At 43.2% G+C, this 23852-nt stretch overlaps 2 protein-coding genes across 2 annotated transcripts in view; both read right to left on the bottom strand.

The window, feature by feature from the left end:
• The window catches only part of thbs3a (thrombospondin 3a), a 14351-nt gene extending 8640 nt beyond the window's left edge, over window positions 1-5711 (bottom strand). Inside the window, exons 1-9 of the mRNA XM_054622203.1 lie at window positions 5639-5711; window positions 2408-2614; window positions 1576-1829; window positions 1375-1477; window positions 998-1024; window positions 824-906; window positions 419-470; window positions 183-331; window positions 1-94 (exon numbers count right to left, since the gene is read on the bottom strand). The exon at window positions 1-94 is cut by the window's left edge and continues 44 nt beyond it. Coding sequence (XP_054478178.1) covers window positions 1-94; window positions 183-331; window positions 419-470; window positions 824-906; window positions 998-1024; window positions 1375-1477; window positions 1576-1829; window positions 2408-2614; window positions 5639-5711 — 1042 coding nt within the window. The remainder of the gene's footprint in view (window positions 95-182; window positions 332-418; window positions 471-823; window positions 907-997; window positions 1025-1374; window positions 1478-1575; window positions 1830-2407; window positions 2615-5638) is intronic.
• A 5369-nt stretch (window positions 5712-11080) lies between these two features.
• LOC129109022 (metaxin-1-like) lies at window positions 11081-22315 on the bottom strand. Its single transcript, XM_054620933.1, has 8 exons — window positions 22193-22315; window positions 16251-16320; window positions 15349-15428; window positions 13893-13985; window positions 13629-13811; window positions 12171-12247; window positions 11724-11881; window positions 11081-11508 (listed from the first exon to the last, which is right to left on the bottom strand). Exons 1-8 carry the CDS (start codon window positions 22271-22273, stop codon window positions 11279-11281), a joined length of 972 nt encoding a protein of 323 aa, XP_054476908.1. The 5' UTR covers window positions 22274-22315; the 3' UTR covers window positions 11081-11278.
• Window positions 22316-23852: the final 1537 nt, after the last annotated feature.

Below are 23852 nucleotides of genomic sequence, written 5' to 3'. Positions count from 1 at the left end.
GTGCCCCCCACAGACCAGGAGGACAGGGGTGACAGATGAACCCCCCCACAGTGTTCACACAGGACTCAGGAGAGAAACAAGGCTGCAGCTCACACTGACACACACAGAGGGGGGGTTATGTATGGTGTGTGTAGTTGTGTGTAGTTGTGTGTAGTTGTGTGGTTGTGTAGTTGTGTAGTTACCTCGTTGATGTCCTGACAGTGCGTCCCGTTGCCGCTGGTTCCAGGTGGACAGGGTCCACAGGTGTATCCTGGGTAATGCACACTGTCCATGCAGGACACGCCCTTGTAGCAGGGGTTAGGAGAGCAGCGGGAACGAGGCTCATGGAAACCTGAGGACAGACGGACTGTCTTCAATCAGGTCCTCAGATATACTACAGCTTTAGTAAGCAGAGAAGAAGAAGAAGCTGCTGACTCACCACAAACCTGACACTCCAGGATGGTGTTCCTGATCAGAGACATCTCCTTCACCTGAGGAGAGGAGGGATCAATAACCACACCCTGTAGCTCCACTGCTGTCTGTCTCTCTGTCTGTCTGTCTGTCTCTCTGTCTGTCTGTCTGTCTGTCTCTCTGTCTGTCTGTCTGTCTGTCTGTCTGTCTGTCTGTCTCTCTGTCTGTCTGTCTGTCTGTCTGTCTGTCTCTCTGTCTGTCTGTCTGTCTGTCTGTCTCTCTGTCTGTCTGTCTGTCTGTCTGTCTGTCTGTCTGTCTGTCTCTCTGTGTGTCTCTCTGTCTGTCTGTCTGTCTGTCTGTCTCTCTCTCTGTCTGTCTGTCTCTCTGCCTGTCTCTCTGTCTGTCTGTCTGTCTGTCTCTCTGTGTGTCTCACCTGTTCTCTGATGTCCAGTCTCAGTTCTCCCAGGATCTGGTTGAAGATGATGAGCTGACCAATCAGAGCCTTGGTGTGATCACCTGACAGGAAACAGGATCAATAGAGGTGAGATGAATCTGATCAGCTGTGATTATTGATCAGTTATTGAACGTGTTCAGACAGTGAACTCACCCAGGATGGAGTTCATCTCCCCGCTCACTGAAACACCAGAGAGCCTCAGTTACTGAATATCAGACCTCATCAGACCACATCAGACCACATCAGACCACATCAGACCTCATCAGACCACATCAGACCTCATCAGTCCACATCAAACCACATCAGACCACATCAGACAACATCAGACCACCTCAGACCACATCAAACCACATCAGACAACATCAGACAACATCAGACCACATCAGACCACCTCAGACCACATCAGACCACATCAAACCACATCAGACAACATCAGACCACCTCAGACCACATCAAACCTCATCAGACCACATCAGACCACATCAGACCACATGAGTCCACCTCAGAGGAGGAGTTTAAGGGTTAAGGACCTGAGTTGTAGGCTGAAGCGTCCCCTTGGAAGGGACAGTCCGTCAGAGCCCCAGCTTTAGCCACGGTCCCCCCTAGAGCCAGTCTGAGGGACTCCACCGCTCCCTGAAGGACGGGGACACAGCAGGAGACTGAAGTCAGCCAATCACTGATCAATATGAGCCGATCGGTCACATGATGAGGATCAGCATCAGGTCTCTCACCTGCAGGCGTCCGTAGGCCTTCTGTCCGTGTCTGATCTCCACTAGCTCCGCCTCTCTGGGCAGGGCGACCAATGACGGCAGGCCCTGACTGGAGTCGGCCAATCGGCAGTTGACGTAGAGCTCCATGTTCATGGTGTCACGACGGAGACCTCCCAGTCTGAGGAGGATGGAGGTGGACCTCCCCTCAGCCAGGAGGAGGCTCTGCAGGTTCACCGTCTGGAGCTTCCCATCAGAACGGACGTAACGCACCACCACTGAGGAGGAGGAGGAGAGGAAGAGAGGAGGAGGAGACATAGAGGGAGGGGAGGAGGAGGAGGAGGAGAAGAGAGGGGAGGAGGAGGGGGTAGGAGGAGGAGGAGGAGGAGAGGAAGAGAGGAGGAGTAGGGAGAGAGGAAGAGAGGAGGAGGTGACGAAGAGAGGAGGAGGAGGGGGAGAGGAGGAGGAGACATAGAGGGGAGGAGGAGGAGGAGGAAGAGAGATTGAAGAAGAAAAAGAGGGAGACAAGGAGGAGAAGAGGAGGAGAGCAGGAGCTTGAACATCTTTTCTCAGCTGTAAATATTCTATCTATCTAACAGCAGTGAAACAAACGTTTAACTGAATGAATGAAATAATATTCAAAACAATAAAACTTTATGGGAAACACCAACGTCTCAAAGTTTCCAGACAGAATTATTCCATCCGTGAACACACGGAGGAGTCTGTGGTCTGAATGTTTCCATGGAAACCTCAGAGAGAACGCTCAGAGAGCAGATCATTATGGTCTGTCTGTGGAGGGAGGAAGGTTGTTCTGTGTCTTTGTAAACATTGTAAATAAAATTCTGAGAGTTTGAACCTTTATTGATCTTGCCCATGACGGCGACCTCCAGGTACTTCCTGTTGTCCTGTTTGCTGTAGACGCCCAGCAGGACTCCGCCCAGTTTGGCCGGCAGCCGAAAGGTTGACGCCACGTAGACGTCACTGAGCGCGCTCAGACCGCCGGACAGCCGCTCCACCGCCGCCACGCTCTGCTTAGAGTCCTGAAGACTCAACACGTCGATCACTGAGGAGGAGGATCAATAACAAAGTATTAATAATGAGGCCAGATCATAAAACATCTAATGCTGGAGGTCAACACATCACTGAATAAAAACTAAATAAACTTCAAGGCTTTTATTCTGAAAGTAAAGTTAAAACAATTCAAAGTAAACTTTATTATCAATCTGTATTCAAACAGTTTGAGTCTCAGGAGCCAAGAGAAACACCACAGAGGAAGAACAACATGAGGTCACTTCCTGTCCTCCATCCTGCTGCTGATCTTTGCACGGTTACCATGACGACTCTGTCCAATCACCACAGCAACAGACATCCTATAATAATTGATGATAATGAATGAAGGCACACGACCAATAATAACAATGGACGTAGTTTAGATGATGAGTCAATCAGACAGGTTGAAGGCATTAAACAAGTAAAGAATATTAAACAAGTAAAAAAGCTAACAATCCACAATAACTTAATATTATATATACAGACAGAATAATTATTGTATAATATACATTATATATACATATACAGCGGGTAAAATAAGTATTGAACACGTCACCATTTTTCTCAGTAAATATATTTCTAAAGGTGCTATTGACATGAAATGTTCACCAGATGTCGGTAACAACCCAAGTAATCCATACATACAAAGAAAACCAAACAAATAAGTTCAGAAATTAAGTTATGTGTAATAAAATGTAATGACACAGGGAAAAAGTATTGAACACGCTTACTGAAATGTATTTAATACTTGGTACAGAAGCCTTTGTTGGTAATGACAGCTTCAAGACGCCTCCTGTATGGAGAAACTAGTCGCATGCATTGCTCAGGTGTGATTTTGGCCCATTCTTCCACACAAACAGTCTTCAGATCTTGAAGGTTCCGTGGGCCTCTTCTATGAACTCTGATCTTTAGTTCTTTCCATAGATTTTCTATTGGATTCAGGTCAGGTGATTGGCTGGGCCATTCTAGCAGCTTTATTTTCTTTCTCTGAAACCAGTGGAGAGTTTCCTTGGCTGTGTGTTTGGGATCATTGTCTTGCTGAAATGTCCACCCTCGTTTCATCTTCATCATCCTGCTAGATGGCAGCAGATCTTTATCAAGAATGTCTCGGTACATTTTTCCATTCATCCTTCCTTCAATCATATGAAGTTTGCCAGTGCCGTATGCTGAAAAACAGCCCCACACCATGATGTTCCACCTCCAAACTTCACTGTTGGTATGGTGTTTTTGGGGTGATGTGCAGTGCCATTTGACCTCCAAACATGGTGTGTATTATGGCATCCAAAGAGTTCCATGTTGGTCTCATCTGAGCAGACTATATTCTCCCAGTATTTCACAGGCTTGTCTAAATGTTGTGCAGCAAACTTTAAACAAACTTCAACATGCTTTTTCTTCAGCAATGGAGTCTTGCGTGGTGAGCGTGCATACAGGCCACGGCGGTTGATGCATTACTTATTGTTTTCTTTGAAACAATTGTACCTGCTGATTCCAGGTCTTTCTGAAGCTCTCCACTAGTGGTCCTTGGCTCTTGGACAACTCTTCTGATAATTCTTTTCACTCCTCTGTCAGAAATCTTGTGAGGAGCACCTGGTCGTGGCCGGTTTATGGTGAAACGATGTTCTTTCCACTTCTGGATTATGGCCCCAACAGTGCTCACTGGAACATTCAGAAGTTTAGAAATCCTTCTGTAACCAATGCCATCAGTATGTTCTGCAACAATAAGGTTGTGAAGGTCTTGAGAGAGCTCTTTGCTTTTACCCATCATGAGATGTTTCTTGTGTGACACCTTGGTAATGAGACACCTTTTTATAGGCCATCAGTTGGGACTGAACCAGCTGATATTAATTTGCACTGACAAGGGGCAGGATTGCTTTCTAATTACTGATAGATTTCAGCTGGTGTCTTGGCTTTCCATGCCTTTTTGCACCTCCCTTTCTTCATGTGTTCAATACTTTTTCCCTGTGTCATTCCATTTTATTACACATAACTTAATTTCTGAATGTATTTGTTTGGTTTTCTTTGTATGTATGGATTACTTGGGTTGTTACCGACATCTGGTGAACATTTCATGTCAATAGCACCTTTAGAAATATATTTACTGAGAAAAATGGTGACGTGTTCAATACTTATTTTACCCGCTGTGTGTATATTTATTAATTGCCTTTTACTGACAAAAATCCCTTTTAACACAAATATTGATTCATTATTGGATTCTGATCACAACCAGGAACACAAGTCTTATTTCATCTGAGCCCATCAATGAATCTAAACGTGGGAACAATGTATTTTAATTGTGAGGAGGAAGAGGTGAGGAGGAAGAGGTGAGGAGGAGGAGGTGAGGAGGAAGAGGTGAGGAGGAAGAGGTGAGGAGGAGGTGAGGAGGAGGAGGTGAGGAGGAAGAGGTGAGGAGGAAGAGGGAGATGAAGGGAGTCAGTTTCTGTGTCCAGCTTCACTGAGACAAACAAGGTAAAGATTCCTGTTTTTACAGTGGACCCTGGTGTTACACCTGATCAATACCTTCAAACCTGATCAATACCTTCAGCCTGATCAATACCTTCAACCTGATCAATACCTTCAAACCTGATCAATACCTTCAGCCTGATCAATACCTTCAGCCTGATCAATACCTTCAGCCTGATCAATACATTCAAACCTGATCAATACCTTCAAACCCGATCAATACCTTCAACCTGATCAATACCTTCAAACCCGATCAATACCTTCAACCTGATCAATACCTTCAACCTGATCAATACCTTCAACCTGATCAATACATTCAAACCTGATCAATACCTTCAAACCCGATCAATACCTTCAGCCTGATCAATACCTTCAAACTGATCAATACCTTCAAACTGATCAATTCCTTCAAACTGATCAATACCTTCAAACTGATCAATTCCTTCAAACTGATCAATACCTTCAAACTGATCAATTCCTTCAAACTGATCAATTCCTTCAAACTGATGACATCATCCACACTGATCGATCAGACCTGTATTGATCAGTGTGACACAGAGAGAGTATGCGTCGTTACCTTGATTGTCCGGTGCTCCCACCGTGAGTCCCACACAGATGAGTGACAGCAGAACCGGGACCCTGCAGCCCATGACTGTACCTCTGCCGACGGGACCGACGGGACCGACGGGACGGAGAAGCGTGAAGCGAGCGGAGCGGATAGCTTCAGTCCGGAGGAGAGACCCGGGAGAACGAACTGATCCACACCGACGACCGGAGGACAGACCGGAGGACAGACCGGAGGACAGACAGGACAGACCGGAGGACAGACCGTGTTCACGAGCGCAGCTGGAAATTGCTGCTGGCGCGCGCTCAAGTCTCCTCTACGCGGCTCGTGCACGCAGTGTGACTGGAGGTAATTAGCATAAAGCGCGCGAGTTAAGAGAGATCCTCTACTGTGGTTTACAGGGACTCTACTGAGACTTTACTGTGGTTTATCAGGACTCTACTGAGACTCTACTGAGACTCTACTGGGACTCTACTGGGACTCTACTGTGGTTTACTGGGACTCTACTGAGACTCTACTGTGGTTTACAGGGACTCTACTGTGGTTTACAGGGACTCTACTGAGACTCTACTGTGGTTTATCAGGACTCTACTGAGGCTCTACTGTGGTTTACTGGGACTCTACTGAGACTTTACTGTGGTTTAACAGGACTCTACTGAGACTCTACTGTGGTTTAACGGGACTCTACTGAGGCTCTACTGTGGTTTATCAGGACTCTACTGGGACTCTACTGTGGTTTAACGGGACTCTACTGAGACTTTACTGTGGTTTATCAGGACTCTACTGGGACTCTACTGTGGTTTACTGGGACTCTACTGAGACTCTACTGTGGTTTAACGGGACTCTACTGAGACTTTACTGTGGTTTAACAGGACTCTACTGAGACTTTACTGTGGTTTAACAGGACTCTACTGTGACTCTACTGTGGTTTACCGGGACTCTACTGAGGCTCTACTGTGGTTTACTGGGACTCTACTGAGGCTCTACTGTGGTTTACTGGGACTCTACTGAGACTCTACTGTGGTTTACTGGGACTCTACTGAGACTTTACTGTGGTTTAACAGGACTCTACTGTGGTTTACAGGGACTATACTGAGAGTCTACTGTGGTTTCACGGGACTCTACTGAGACTCTACTGTGGTTTACAGGGACTATACTGAGAGTCTACTGTGGTTTCACGGGACTCTACTGAGACTCTACTGTGGTTTACAGGGACTATACTGAGAGTCTACTGTGGTTTCACGGGACTCTACTGAGACTCTACTGTGGTTTACAGGGACTCTACTGAGGCTCTACTGTGGTTTAACGGGACTCTACTGAGGCTCTACTGTGGTTTACTGGGACTCTACTGAGACTTTACTGTGGTTTATCAGGACTCTACTGAGACTTTACTGTGGTTTAACAGGACTCTACTGAGACTCTACTGTGGTTTACAGGGACTATACTGAGACTCTACTGTGGTTTACAGGGACTCTACTGAGACTCTACTGTGGTGTAACGGGACTCTACTGAGACTCTACTGTGGTTTACTGGGACTCTACTGAGACTCTACTGTGGTTTACAGGGACTCTACTGAGACTCTACTGTGGTTTAACGGGACTCTACTGAGACTCTACTGTGGTTTACTAGGACTCTACTGAGACTTTACTGTGGTTTAACAGGACTCTACTGAGAATCTACTGTGGTTTACAGGGACTCTACTGAGACTTTACTGTGGTTTATCAGGACTCTACTGAGACTTTACTGTGGTTTATCAGGACTCTACTGAGACTTTACTGTGGTTTCACGGGACTCTACTGAGACTCTACTGTGGTTTAACGGGACTCTACTGAGGCTCTACTGTGGTTTAACGGGACTCTACTGAGACTCTACTGTGGTTTCACGGGACTCTACTGAGACTCTACTGTGGTTTAACGGGACTCTACTGAGACTCTACTGTGGTTTAACGGGACTCTACTGAGACTCTACTGTGGTTTAACGGGACTCTACTGAGGCTCTACTGTGGTTTAACGGGACTCTACTGAGACTCTACTGTGGTTTCACAGGACTCTACTGAGACTCTACTGTGGTTTACTAGGACTCTACTGAGGCTCTACTGTGGTTTACTGGGACTCTACTGAGACTTTACTGTGGTTTATCAGGACTCTACTGAGACTTTACTGTGGTTTAACAGGACTCTACTGAGAATCTACTGTGGTTTACAGGGACTCTGCTGAGACTCTACTGTGGTTTACTGGGAGTATACTGAGACTCTACTGTGGTTTACTGGGACTTCACTGAGAATCAACTCTGGTTTACCGGGACTTGACTTTGGTTAACTGTGAATCTCCTGAGACTCTACTGAGGCTCTACTATGGTTTAACAGGACTCTACTGTGGTTTACAGGGACTATACTGAGAGTCTACTGTGGTTTAACGGGACTCTACTGAGACTTTACTGTGGTTTATCAGGACTCTACTGAGACTTTACTGTGGTTTATCAGGACTCTACTGAGACTTTACTGTGGTTTAACAGGACTCTACTGAGACTTTACTGTGGTTTCACGGGACTCTACTGAGACTCTACTGTGGTTTAACGGGACTCTACTGAGGCTCTACTGTGGTTTAACGGGATTCTACTGAGACTCTACTGTGGTTTCACGGGACTCTACTGAGACTCTACTGTGGTTTAACGGGACTCTACTGAGACTCTACTGTGGTTTACTGGGACTCTACTGAGGCTTTACTGTGGTTTATCAGGACTCTACTGAGACTTTACTGTGGTTTCACGGGACTCTACTGAGACTCTACTGTGGTTTAACGGGACTCTACTGAGGCTCTACTGTGGTTTAACGGGACTCTACTGAGACTCTACTGTGGTTTCACGGGACTCTACTGAGACTCTACTGTGGTTTAACGGGACTCTACTGAGACTCTACTGTGGTTTACTGGGACTCTACTGAGGCTCTACTGTGGTTTACTGGGACTCTACTGAGACTTTACTGTGGTTTATCAGGACTCTACTGAGACTTTACTGTGGTTTATCAGGACTCTACTGAGACTTTACTGTGGTTTAACGGGACTCTACTGAGACTCTACTGTGGTTTAACGGGACTCTACTGAGGCTCTACTGTGGTTTACAGGGACTCTGCTGAGACTCTACTGTGGTTTAACAGGACTCTACTGAGTGTGTGTTCTAGTTCTTCTATCTTTGTGAGGACCGGTTTGAGGTTCTGAATGTGATCCGTCAATACAAGGGTCCATTTAAAAAACAGGTGGTTTTAGTGGTGGACATATGCAGTGTGTGTTCACACAGCGCCAAGATTGTTTCTATTTTTATGAAATATTGGTGAATTCTGCACCAGGACTACATACCTGACAGCAGACCCCCATGTAAAGCGACAACAGTGGAATGAAGGAAATGTTCTTTCTAAAACAGGGCGGTAACAAATGTCTGCTGGAGGAATCTGGATTCTCCCGACTGCACACTCAGTGAACCAGGGTGGTTTTGGGGTCCCTGGGGGTCTGCAGGTCTCTGGGGGTCACCATCCAGACCTGTTAGTGTGTTCTGTGAGGTGAAGTCTGGTCTGCTTTAATGTTGAACTGGGAGTGTTTTTATCTGGGGGAACCGATCCAAACTGTGATGAACAGAGTGGAACAAAGAGACGAAGATGTGAAGAGACTTGTTTCAGCCGTGGTTCTCTCTGCAGGCCTCCTCCTCCTCCTCCTCCTCCTCCTCCTCCTCCTCACACTCTTGTTTGTTTTTCTGACTCTGGAGCGTTACCGTGGAAACCCGCCTTTAACAGCAGGTGAGGGGAGGGAGGGAGGAAACTCCACCTCCACACTCCGACTCTTTTTCCTCCTCTGAAGAGTGTCGACAGAGGAGAGAGAGGGGGAACCCGACGTTCACAGTCCTCAAACTGCTTCCAGATCAGCCCGTTAAAAACACACACACACACACACACACATAAACACACACACACACACACACATAAACACACACACATAAACACACACACACACACACACAGGAGCCAGGGTTAGATTCCTGTGTGATGGCGTCATGTGCAGCTGTACGTCCCCAGGGTCCAGACCCGGTCAGGACGGGGGGGGGTTCCTTGTTCCAGCTCATGGTGGACTCAGAGCTGGATTAACTCCCTCCTGACTCGATAACTGACTTTAGGTTTGAAGATGTGAGGTTCAAGTCCAGCAGACTAAATCAGTGAGGGGAAAGTTAACGAGCAGATCCCAGCCTCATATTTACTATAGTTCCCCAACGCCTCACATTTACTATAGTACCCAAACTCCTCACATTTGTTATAGTTCCATAACGTTTCACATTTATTATAGTTCCATAACGTTTCACATTTATTATAGTTCCCAACACCTCACATTTGTTATAGTTCCCCAACGCCCGACAATTATTATAGTTCCCAAACGCCTCACATTTATTATAGTTCCCAAACGCCTCACATTTATTATAGTTCCCAAACTCCTCACATTTATTATAGTTCTGTAACGCCTCATATTTATTATAGTTCCCAAACGCCTCACATTTATTATAGTTCCCAAACGCCTCACATTTATTATAGTTCTGTAACGCCTCAAATGTATCATAGTTCTGTAACGCCTCACATTTACTATAGTTTCTAAAAAGAAACACATTTATTATAGTTCCCAAATGTCTCACATTTATTATAGTTCCAAATGCCTCACATTTATTTTAGTTCCCAAACGCCTCACATTTCTTATCGCTCTCAAACGCCTCACATTTCGTATACGAACTATAATAAATGTCTCACATTTGTTATAGTTCTGTAACGCCTCACATTTGTTATAGTACCCAAACGCCCCACAATTATTATAGTTCCCAAACGCCTCATTTATTATAGTTCCCAAACTCCTCACATTTATTATCGTCCTCAAACGCCTCACATTTATTATAGTTCTGTAACACCTCATATTTATTATAGTTCCGTAACGCCTCACATTTATCATAGTTCCCAAACGCCTCACATTTATTATAGTTCCCAAACGCCTCACATTTATTATAGTTCCCAAACGCCTCACATTTGTTAAGAGTTCCCAAACGCCTCACAATTATTATAGTTCCCAAACGCCTCACACTTATTATAGTTCCCAAACGCCTCACATTTGTTACGAGTTCCCAAACGCCTCACATTTATTATAGTTCCCAAACTCATCCCATTTGCTTTAGTTCCGTAACGTCTCACACTCACTTTCAGTTCCCAAACTCCCCGCAAACATTTTATTTCCCAAACGCCTCACGCTCACTTTTAGTTTCCAAACTCTACTACGTGACATTTCGGGATTGGGTAATGAACATAAAAAAACAAAACAAAAGTTAAATCAATTTAATCTTATGTAAAAAGCCAATCCATGTTTCTTCTTTAAAGAACATAACGTTTAAAAAATATAAACAAGTTAAACAAAAATCTAACTCATATAAAGAACATCCAGAGAATAATCTTTTAATTTATTTCTGTACATAAACCAACGTCGTCTACTTCCTGTCCACTGAAGAGCTCCTGGACGTGTTGGTGAAGATTATTATTTTGAATAACTTTTCTTTTCAGAGTGAAACACATCTAACTATTTGCTTTAACATCTCTACTTCTGTCCATAAAGTCCCATGATGCCGCGCTGCGTCTCCTCAGCCGTCCCCATCCTCGTCCTCGGCGTGGGATTCGATGGTCTCCGGGTCCGGCGGCTCCTCCAGCGCCTCCTGCCGGATGGACACCATGCCAGTAAGCAGGGCGTAGCTCAGCATGGCGCCCAGAGCCACCAGAGCCGACAGCACCTGCTTCCGGCGCTTGTTGGGGACGTGGTCGAAGTCTCCGCCCTCAGGCTGCGGCGGAGAGGACGTCTTCTGACCGCAGCTCTCTGCAAAAACAACACGGAGGAAGAGTCATCTCAGCTGCTAGAGGAATTATTTCAGGACCAGAACCAACACAAACAGAACACCAGTCCAATAAACACCAAACACATCGCTTCACAGTTTCCATTTTATCTGCTTCACACAAACAATGAGGCCGTCTGTTTGTGTGATGTTATACAGTGATGTCACACAGAGGTATAAACGATGAGCTCGGCCTCACCTCGGCCGTCTCGGGGGAAGTAGAGCAGCAGGATGTTGTTGCAGAAGTTGCTCAGGTTGTCCAGAGACTTGAGATGTTGCTGCAGTTTCCCATTGGGCAGCTTGGACTTCAGGACAGGAGCCAGGTGAGCGAAGACGTAGGCGTCCAGAGACGAAGGCCTGCAGAGTCACAGTTCAGTCATGACTCATGTTCACAGATATGACATCCAGCTTACTGTGGGGGCAGCAGCTTCACATAGAGCCCAATAGTCTGCATAATAAAGCCTGTGAGATGAGCCTTTTTATTATGAATATTAACTTATATTATAATATATAAACTTTATATTTGTACAAAATATAAATATCAATGATGTTTTTCATGATTTGTTTGTTTGTCGTGTTGAGTTGAAGGCTGTTAGAGTCACATGACTCCATCAGAACAGAGGAGAAAACGTCTGGATGAACTTACGAGTCCCCGAAGAAGAACTTGTGTGAGCCGAGTCGTTGGGAGAGCAGGTTCAAACACTCGACAGCATCCCGGTACAACTGGAAGACACAGCAACATTTAAAATGTATGACATACATACACATATATATATATATATATATATATATATATATATATATATATATATATATATATATATATATATATATATATATATAAATACATACATAGAGTCACAAGAACCAAAGCTTTGGTACCAAGTTGAAAATGTGACGGTTCTTGTTTTGTTTTTTTTGAGTACGGCAGGTATCGGGATCGAAACTAACGGCGTCCTGTCTTCAAGACGATGGTAGAAAATGTTTTTGTTGGGACGAACAGAGAATGCCCCACATTCAATTTAGTTCCCAAAAGCCCCACATTCATTTTAGTTCCCAAATGCCCCACATTCACTTTAGTTCCCATACGCACCAGAATCATTTTAGTTCCCAAATGCCTATCGCTCATTAACTTGTTCTTCTCCAGAGTCTGATACGTTTTATGATTCTTTTCTTAATACGAGACAAAACTGAGTTAATTAGGTGGTGACACAGACAGCGCTATGAATGAACAACGTTAGCATGAAGCTATCGTTGAGCCAACTAAAGCTCAAGCACCGCTGTCTCATCTTTAATCCTGATTCGCAGCTGTTCTGAAATCACCTGCAACAATCTCTAAACTCTGCATCTCGGTTTTCTTTACTTTGTTTGTCCTGAAGTGTTTTTGTGCTGAGAGACAAAGTGAATCAGGTCATCAGAGGCCATGTTGGATGATAACGTTTTCATGTACGGTGGCTCTGAGCGGTCAAACAACTGACGGAAAAAACCCCACAGAAAACCTGAACTTGTTCTAAAAAACTTTGATGAGGAATCTGTGTGTTAACGAGACACGACAGGAGCTCGTATTTATTGTTGGTAAGTGTGATAATAAATAAATAATAATGCGTAAAGACCTTTAAACCGGTGACGGCTGCCACCAAAGGTCAAACGAAGACGAAGACGAAGAGGACATAACTACTGGAGCTTCTCCCGTAGAGAGGAAGCGTCTCTCACAGCTGTGGTTGAGGAGCAGCTGTTTGTTTTTATGAGTTTTGCTGAAACCCGTCAGCACAGAAACACTTTTCTTCATTCCTGGAGAGTTTTCACGCCAACAGGAACAAATTATTCCTTAACCACCTTCTCCTGACCTCTGACCTGTTTCCACACATCGTTCCATCACTGCAGTTTTTCCACTCGAGACATTTTCCACACTTTCCTAGTAAATGTGTTCCAAAGCAGCCTGAACACATGGAAACCAGTTCTCTGCAGCGGCTGGAAAAACGTTGACGTGCAGCCGGTTGAAGTCAGACGGAGACTTTAACCACGTTCTGTTTTCTCATATTTCACTTCCAGCCCTGGAACAGAGTAATAAAGTGACAGTAGAGGGTTCCTGACGGTTCCTCACCTCCTTCTCCAGCTCCTCTCCGTTCTCCATGATCTCGTCTCCTCGCAGCAGACGCAGTTTCTCCAGCTGACCGCGCTGCATGCGTCCGGGCAGGAAGAAATTCAGAGGGAACGGCATGTGGTCGGCGTACCAACGGCGAGTCACGTCCACGTAGTTCTTGGGCTCGACCCAGAAGGTGTAGATCTAGGAGAGACAGAACCCGTCCTCAACACGGCAGCAGGAGGCGTTGTGGTGGTGAAGGTCATGATTTTAAGGGTTTCTCACCAGAGCAGGTTTGAGTCTCTCCTCCAGCAGAGAGATGAAGGCCAGGCTGTCGGCGCCCTCCTTGGCCGAGAGGTCGTAGTCCGCGTTGTACTTCTGAAAAACACAGAACACAAAGAGCTCAAACCCGGAGAACCAAACAGAACCTGCAGAACGCTGCTGGAGACACTGATGGAGGAACCGGTTCAACACATCCACGGTGTTTCACATGAGACACAAACTGTGGAGTAAAGAAGGAAGATAGAGCTCTGTGGCCAATCACAGCGCGGGATGGGAGTGATGTCACACAGAGACTGTTGGACGCAGATCTTCTGACTTTATATGTTTTTATCCCAAAAAGACAATAATCACAGACGTCACCGTGATCGTTATCTTCAAATAGTCACGAAGCATCTGTTCTCAAACTAACAGAGGGGAAGAACTGGAGTGAAACGCTTCCAGTGGACCCTGAAAGTGTAAAGTCTGTCCTGAGGTCGGCACTAGAGGAAAGGTCACAGGAGTGAAACCAGGATAGTTAGTAGAAACGTGGCCGTTAGTTTTACAGAAAACAAGATCTGTTCCTCAGACTCATGAGGGTTCATCCTCAGAGGAGAGTCTGGTCTGGGTTTAAGGTTTCCACTGAATAAAAGAGAGTTAAAGTTCCTCTGAGAGCTGCCTGAGGGGAACGGCAGCTTCTTCAGCAGCTCCGCGGTCGTCGTGGTTTCTGACTGACCTACCGCAGCGTGAGGCCCCGAGCATGCTGGGTAATGTGTTCCAGCTGCCTGTTAGCTAGACGGGAGAAAAGACCAACGTCACAGAGAGGAAGGTTCTTCTTCTATAAACGCAGAGCAGATTCCTGAGAGGAACACATTAACACATTAATATGTAAAGCTCATAAAGAAAAAAAAAATATATATATGTAAATAAAAACATGTCCTGATTCAGTCACAGAGCTTTTCTGAACTGTTCAGAAGGAAAAGCAACATGAAGTCCGAGGATCTGTCAGAGTGGAAATAAGTAACAAACAGAATGTTTGAAGGTTTTTACTGGATAAAAAGGGATGAACCTGTTTTTTCTCAGCAGACAATTTCATTTAAACACTAGAAATCTGACTCTAAATGGAGCATCATTTACTAAATGAACATCATGCTGTATTGAAGAAGACTTGAAACTAGAGATTGAGACCATAAACTCATGTTTACAATGTTTACTGAGGGAATAAATCAAGAGAGAAGTAGAGTCATTTTCTCATAGACTTCTATACAACCAGAGGAGTCGCCCCCTGGTGGACAGCAGAGAGAATGCAGCTTTAACACAGGAAGCTTTGACTTCACTCTATAGAACCAGAGGTTTGTCTCCTGGTTTGGAGTGGCTTTCATTATCCCCATATGTATTATGATTGTACTTTGATTTCTTTGTTAAAACACCACAGAGTGGAGTGTTAATCAGCCCTGATGCATGCTGGGAAGGAGGAGGTTACCTGTTTTCTGAGGTGGATGATGATGTCAGAGGGTCTGGTCAAATTCTCCTTCTGATTGGTCCTCAGAGAAGGAAGTGATCCTGAGAAAGAAGAAACAAATCACATGAACAACAACAGCAATATGAACAACAATATGAACAACACCAATATGAACAACAACATGAACAACAACATGAACAACAACAGCAATATGAACAACAACATGAACAACAACAACAACATGAACAACAACCCCATCAGTTTGTTGTTCAGGAGCTTCATGAGTTGTTAAAAGGAACAGCTCCTTCCTATCTCCAGGCCTTGGTCAAGCCCTACACCCCCGCCCGACCACTTCGCTCTGCTGCCTCGGGGCGACTGGTTGCCCCGTCGCTCAGAGGTCCCTGCGGCCGATCCACCCGGTCACAGCTTTTTTCTGTCCTGGCCCCTCAGTGGTGGAATGAACTCCCCACTGACGTCAGGACAGCAGAGTCGCTGCCCATCTTTAGGCGCAGGCTGAAAACTCACCTCTTCAGGAAGTACTACCCGGAGCCTTCCTCGTAGCACTTATGGCACTCGTATTAGTTGCTGCACTTACTGTATTCGTATCAGTTCGCTGCACTTATTGAATTTGTATTTGTTTTACTGCACTTATCCTATTCGTAGTAGTTTGTAGCACTTACTATATTCGGATTAGTCTGTTGCAATTATTGTTTTCGTAGTAATCTGCCTCTGCACTGTACTTTTGCTCTGGCTTATACTTTGAGATGCTTGTTTAAGAAAGGAGATGCACTTATGACTTCTGGTGACTAGTAGTTCTCTTGAATACCTATGTTGAATACACTTCCTGTAAGTCGCTTTGGATAAAAGCGTCTGCTACATGACTGTAATGTAATGTAATGTAATGTAATGTTAAATGGTCTCACCGCTGGGACTCCTCCAGGGGTTGGACATCTTTCTGAGTTTGAGAGGAGCTCCAGCAAACTGAGCGTAGGCCTGCAGAGAAAACACAACAACAGATAAACTACAACAACTACTGATAAACTACAACAACTACTGATAAACAACAACAACTACACAGCTGAGGTCTGTACTACGAAGAGAGTTGAACTTAACCAGCAGATAAGCTGGTTATCTGGTTTAACTAACAACCAGATTCCTGTGAAGCTGCTCATCAACTCGTTAACTCAACCAGAGTTTATTAATCTGGTTATCAAGTGCTCACATAAAGGGGGCGGAGTTTGCAGCATCCGACCAATCACAAACATGGACAAGTCTGATCTCAGCAGAGCGGCATATTTTATAAGTAAAGAGAAAACTGTATATCAGAGAAATATGAAGAAAACTGACAAATGAAGAAAACAGTGACTGTGATAATGTGTTTAATAAACAGATTAATAAAATCACTGATTGATCCGATGATAATTTCCTATTATAATGAAAGTACTTAAAGTAAAAGTACTCATGATGCAAAACAATATCTATTATTTAATAGTATTATAATCATTGATGCATTAATGTGTTCATCACTTTAAAGATGGAGCTCATTTTAATGAAATCATCATTTATTAGTTAATTAATAATCTGAATCTGTAAAGATAAATAAAGCTGCCAGATAAATGTAGAGCAGTAAAAAGTACTTTACATACTCTGAGGTACCTCAAATTGTACTTAAGGACAGTACTTGAGTAAATGTACTTAGTAACTCTTCACCACCGGGTCGATACAGTATGAAGTATATATTCATCTAAACACACGTTACTGTTTGTTTGATCAAAATAAAAAGTACTGCTACTATGAGTAGTATAACTGTGTACTGAATACTGTATGAAGAGAGAGCGCAGAGGGAGGAAACAGTTCAACAGTAAATGGTGGAATGACTCAGTTCTTCTGCAAATAAAAAATGTAAAGCTTCATTCTGAGTCCAGTTCAACTTTAACAACCAGAAAAAAATGAGGAAGAATTTACTCATAAACTGCAAAACACACACACACACACTCACACTCACACACACACACACACACACACACACACACACACACACACACACTCTCTCACACACACACACACTCTCTCTCACACTCACACACACTCACACCAGATGTTTTATTTACAAGAGAAATAGTTTGTGTCACATGAGAGAATCCTGTGATTATAAACTGTAGTAGTTTAACGGACCGTTGTCGATCCCTGATCCGTACTGATCCCCCTCATGTGAACCGCTGATTAATTCCCCAGTTTACCGTTAACTGTCACAGTGTGAATACCGTTTTACTGACGATCGTTATCCTCCAATATTCAGTAAATCAGGACTTCATTTATGCTTTTATAGTCTCTGATCTGATAATGTTACATTGTAAACAACCAATCCGTGTTTAAACCAACAGGAGAGCTAGTAACGTTAGCAGCACCACTAACGGCTAACAGGAGGAGAGCGAGTAACGTTAGCAGCACCGCTAACAGGAGGAGAGCTAGTAACGTTAGCAGCACCTCTAACGGCTAACAGGAGGAGAGCTAGTAACGTTAGCAGCACCGCTAACAGGAGGAGAGCTAGTAACGTTAGCAGCACCTCTAACGGCTAACAGGAGGAGAGCTAACGTTAGCAGCACCTCTAACGGCTAACAGGAGGAGAGCTAGTAACGTTAGCAGCACCTCTAACGGCTAACAGGAGGAGAGCTAGTAACGTTAGCAGCACCTCTAACGGCTAACAGGAGGAGAGCTAGTAATGTTAGCAGCACCGCTAAAGGCTAACAGGAGGAGAGCTAGTAACGTTAGCAGCACCTCTAACGACTAACAGGAGGAGAGCTAGTAACGTTAGCAGCACCGCTAACGGCTAAGAGGAGGCGAGCTAGTAACGTTAGCAGCACCGCTAACGTCTTACAGGAGGAGAGCTAGTAACGTTAGCAGCACCTCTTAACGGATAACAGGAGGAGAGCTAGTAACGTTAGCAGCACCGCTAACGGATAACGAACGGAGGTTCAGGTCACATTATGATGCGTTCAGGCTCTGTTCAGTGAAAATGAGTACTGGTTGAAGGTGAGTGTTTTCAGGTTCAGACTCATCAAAGAGTCAACAGCTGTGAGAACCATCTGATCCTGGATCAGATGGTTCATATTGAACTCAGTGAAGTTTAAACTTCAGAGTGAACAAACAAGAAAATCTGGATTCTAAATAACTTTTAAATAATAAAGATGAAGACGTGAAACTGTCTCAACATTCAGGGTCAGACTGCTCTGATCCAGAACCTGGACCCCTCTGGGTCCTGGTCTGGAACATTTGGGCTGACTTGGACCAGCACACAGACGTAATGTTGTTGGAGGTTTCCAGCAGATTCTGGTTTGTGCAGCGGTTTGGAAAACCCGGTGGTGTGATTCCCGGCAGGCAACGACAGTTTTCCAACCACCCCACCATCACCCAGAGTGCACTGCTGCTCAGATCTGAGTCCAACACAAACAAGTTTCAATCATGTCAAATGAATCAGCACCGTCACCAGACCCTGAAGACCACATCAGTGCGTCTGCTGCAGCAAAGGATTGTGGGTAGCCAGACTACCACCAGCGTCTCCTCTCACAGGATTAAAAATGATAGTGATCGATCCGCTTTATAGAAGGGGTTTTACTGGCTAATCAATAAAAGGTTTGGGGTTCAGCTTGTTTGAGAGAAGAATCAGTCAATCACAGACCGATACACTTATTGATCTGTGGGGATTTATATTATTGTGACATATACAGCTTTGATATTCCTCTATAGATAACAGTTATTGATTGATCAGCTGATATATCAGATATATACTAGATTTGGGATTTATGAATATATCATATATATTCATATATATATTTGATATATATAAATAAGAGACAGACAGACAGAGACAGAGTGAGACAGCCAGAAGTCTGAAGTAAGTTTAAAGCTACATTGGTTCCACCTGGTGGTCGTATGAAGGATTACGCTCCACACCTGTGATCAGATTAAAGGATGTAGTGAAATAAACAGCGAGGGACAAAGTGAGAGGACGGTCCTCTTAGAGGTTCATGTGTACGAGACTCCATGACTCAGCAGTTTGTATCATTTCAGGTATTTAAACGCAGACATCATCAGCTTTTAAAACAGAACTACAAACATGGCGTACACTTCTCTGCACCAGATGGGTTTAAACTACAGAGCTACAATAGGTTCGTTCGAGATAAGCCAGTCCTGATCAGAATCGATCACCAGCGGTCGCCGCACAATGCATGCTGGGTAGATTTGTGTCCGACTTGATCCCGAGGCGGCTGCAGGTTTTAGAGCCAGGCGCCGCAGTTGCTCTCCACCGACTGCATGGCGCAGTGCATGATGGGAAACGCCTGCTGCCTCTGATCAGAGAGCTGATTGGCTCTTAGTTTAGACAACAAACACCACGTTTTGTAGAAAATTCTTATTTTCTGTGTGAATGTAAGATTTGACGCTAGATTGTTGAATAGTGGACTCACGTTGTGCAATGATGATAATAATAATAATTATTATTATCATAATAATAATTATTATTATCATAATAATTATTATGATAATAATAATTATTATGATTATAAATATTATTATAATCATAATAATAATAACACTTATCTTAATAATAATTATTATGATAATTATTATGATAACAATAATTATTATAAATATTATTATCATAATAATAATTATGATAATAATAATGACACAATAAGGTTATTTATTTAGTATCTGTAAATATAGATATTTATTGACAAATTGACAATTGATGTCAACATGTTTTCAGTCCACAGATTAACCATGTGAAGCATCAGAACCCTTTAAAGGAGAGAACCATGTCACTGATGGACATCATAGAACCCAAACGTAGTCCAAACTACAGGTGGCCTACAAACTACAGATGGCCTACAAACGTAGTCCAAACTACAGGTGGCCTAGTCTATAAACTACAGGTAGCCTACAAACGTAGTCCATAAACTACAGGTGGCCTACAGACGTAGTCCGTAAACTACAGATGGCCTACAAACGTAGTCCAAACTACAGATAGCCTACAAACGTAGTCTATAAACTACAGGTGGCCTACAAACGTAGTCTATAAACTACAGGTGGCCTACAGACGTAGTCCATAAACTACAGGTGGCCTACAGACGTAGTCCAAGGTGGCCTACAAACAGTAGTCTATAAACTCTATAAACTACAGGTGGCCTACAGACGTAGTCCATAAACTACAGGTGGCCTACAGACGTAGTCTATAAACTACAGGTGGCCTACAAACGTAGTCTATAAACTACAGGTGGCCTACAGACGTAGTCCATAAACTACAGGTGGCCTACAAACGTAGTCTATAAACTACAGGTGGCCTACAAACGTAGTCCATAAACTACAGGTGGCCTACAAACGTAGTCTATAAACTACAGGTGGCCTACAGACGTAGTCATAAACTACAGGTGGCCTACAAACGTAGTCCTATAAACTAAACTACAGGTGGCCTACAGTCCATAAACTACAGGTAGCCTACAAACGTAAACTACAGGTAGCCTACAAACGTAGTCCATAAACTACAGGTGGGCGTAGTCTATGAACTACAGGTGGCCTACAGACGTAGTCTATAAACTACAGGTGGCCTACAAACGTAGTCTATAAACTACAGGTGGCCTACAGACGTAGTCTATAAACTACAGGTGGCCTACAAACGTAGTCCATAAATAAACTACAGGTCTATAAACTACAGGTGGCCTACAAACGTAGTCTATAAACTACAGGTAGCCTACAAACGTAGTCTATAAACTACAGGTAGCCTACAAGTCGTACAGGTGGCCTACAGACGTAGTCTATAAACTACAGGTAGCCTACAAACGTAAGGCCTACAGCTGACAAAAGAGACTGAACAAGCTTGTCAGGAAGGCCAGCAGTGTGCTGGGTGTCCACTGGATACGGTGGAGGTGGTGGGAGACAGGAGGGTGATGGCCAAGCTGTCATCCCTGATGAACAACACCTCCCACCCCATGCAGGACACCCTGGCAGCTCTGTGCAGGGGTACTGCAGGTCCTTCCTTCCGGCTGATAATACTTGTGTACTTATACTGCTGATACTTTACATGAGGCTGATACTTTACATGAGGCTGATAATACTTGTGTACTTATACTGCTGATACTTTACATGAGGCTGATAATACTTGTGTACTTATACTGCTGATACTTTACATGAGCTGCTGATGCTGATACTTGTGAGGCTGATAATACTGCTGATACTTTACTGAGGCTGATAATACTTGTGTACTTATACTGCTGATACTTTACATGAGGCTGATAATACTTGTGTACTTATACTGCTGATACTTTACATGAGGCTGATAATACTTGTGTACTTATACTACTGATACTTTACATGAGGCTGATAAGGCTGATAATACTTGTGCTGATAATACTTGTGTACTGCTGATACTTTACATGAGGCTGATAATACTTGTGTACTTATACTGCTGATACTTTACATGAGGCTGATAATACTTGTGTACTTATACTGCTGATACTTTACATGAGGCTGATAATACTTGTGTACTTATTGTACTTAGACCCACTGATCAGTAACTAGTGGCTCCTGTGACGTCAGCGCGTTGCCTGTGACGTCAGCGCGTTGCCGGTCACGTAATCGTATCAACCAGGACGTTTTTAACGTTTCAAACCGTCAGAAATGATCACCTGTGTGACACTAATCAGTGTGATCGACCCAGAGACACGCTGACCCCCCGTTAAACCGTCAACACGTGCTCCGTCGGTTAACAGCCGCTAGCGCTAGCATGCTAACACGCTAACGCTAGCATGCTAACGCTAGCATGCTAACGCTAGCGGCGGTTCCCGGGCTTCTGTGTGCGCACACTCACCAGCACCACGAGGCAGTCCGTGCTGACCGACGGGAGACCCCAATCTCCTTCCCAGCAAAACAGCTCCTCGGGCGCCGCCATTTTCAGCCGCGACGGTGACCTCTCACCCCGGAAGTGAAGCTCGGCGCGTAGACCACCAGAATAAAACACGGAGATTGATTTACCAAAGTAAAAGTCTCAGTGAAAAAGTTTAAACTAACTCACAGTACAAGTACTGCACCCTGAATACTTCTTTAGTACAATATACACATAGGACACCTTAATGTCAGTTTACTGATGTTATAATGTGTGACAAGTATTATCAGCTTCAGGTACTCAAAGTATCCGCAGTAAAAGTACACAAGTATTAACTTCTACTTGTATTTAAAGTATCAGCAGTAAAAGTACACAAGTATTAACTTCTACTTGTATTTAAAGTATCCGCAGTAAAAGTACACAAGTATTAACTTCTTCTTGTATTTAAAGTATATTTACAAGTATTAACTTTACTTGTAGTCCGCAGTAAAAAAAGTACTTCTTGTATTTAAAGTAAGTATTAACTTCTACTTGTATTTAAAGTATCCGCAGTAAAAGTACACAAGTATTAACTTCTTCTTGTATTTAAAGTATCCGCAGTAAAAGTACACAAGTATTAACTTCTACTTGTATTTAAAGTATCCCAAGTAAAAGTACACAAGTATTAACTTCTTGTATTTAAAGTATCAGCAGTAAAAGTACACAAGTATTAACTTCTTACTTGTATTTAAAGTATCCGCAGTAAAAGTACACAAGTATTAACTTCTTCTTGTATTTAAAGTATCAGCAGTAAAAGTACACAAGTATTAACTTCTTGTATTTAAAGTATTAAAAGTACACAAGTATTACTTCTTCTTTATTTAAAGTATCAGCAGTAAAAGTATCTTGTATTTAAAGTATCAGCAGTTAAAGTATTATCTTATAGTTAAAGTATCCGCAGTAAAAGTACACAAGTATTAACTTCTTGTATTTAAAGTATCCGCAGTAAAAGTACACAAGTATTAACTTCTTGTATTTAAAGTATTAAAGTATTAACTTCTTCTTGTATTTAAAGTATCTGCAGTAAAAGTACACAAGTATTAACTTCTTCTTGTATTTAAAGTATCAGCAGTAAAAGTACACAAGTATTAACTTCTTCTTGTATTTAAAGTATCCGCAGTAAAAGTACACAAGTATTGACTTCTTGTATTTAAAGTATCAGCAGTAAAAGTACACAAGTATTAACTTCTTGTATTTAAAGTATCAGCAGTAAAAGTACACAAGTATTAACTTCTTCTTGTGGTTAAAGTGTCCGCAGTAAAAATCCGTCGAACTCTTACTTCCTGTTTTGTGTCTCCAGCTTTAGAAAGTGAAACGTTTTATTTCTGTCGTCTTTCATAACTCAGTTACTAAACCAGATATTTTTACGGTGAATCTTTATATAGTCTGGAACAGAAATGAAGAAATAGATTGAAATAGATTGAAATAGATTAAAATAGATTGAAATAGATTAAAATAGATTTAAATGGATTAAAATAGATTGAAATAGATTTAAATGGTACAGACGTGTTTTTGTTTCAATAGAACCATTAAAGAGGATTTTTTATCTCATATTTACTTCCTGTTTTTTGTTGTCGTCTCTGAAATGCAAACAATAACTCTCACA

The sequence above is a fragment of the Anoplopoma fimbria genome, chromosome 20, assembly GCF_027596085.1.
Source record: "Anoplopoma fimbria isolate UVic2021 breed Golden Eagle Sablefish chromosome 20, Afim_UVic_2022, whole genome shotgun sequence".
Taxonomy (NCBI): domain Eukaryota; kingdom Metazoa; phylum Chordata; class Actinopteri; order Perciformes; family Anoplopomatidae; genus Anoplopoma; species Anoplopoma fimbria.
Note: the sequence above shows the minus strand (reverse complement) of the source record. Positions and strands in the feature narration are given on the sequence as shown.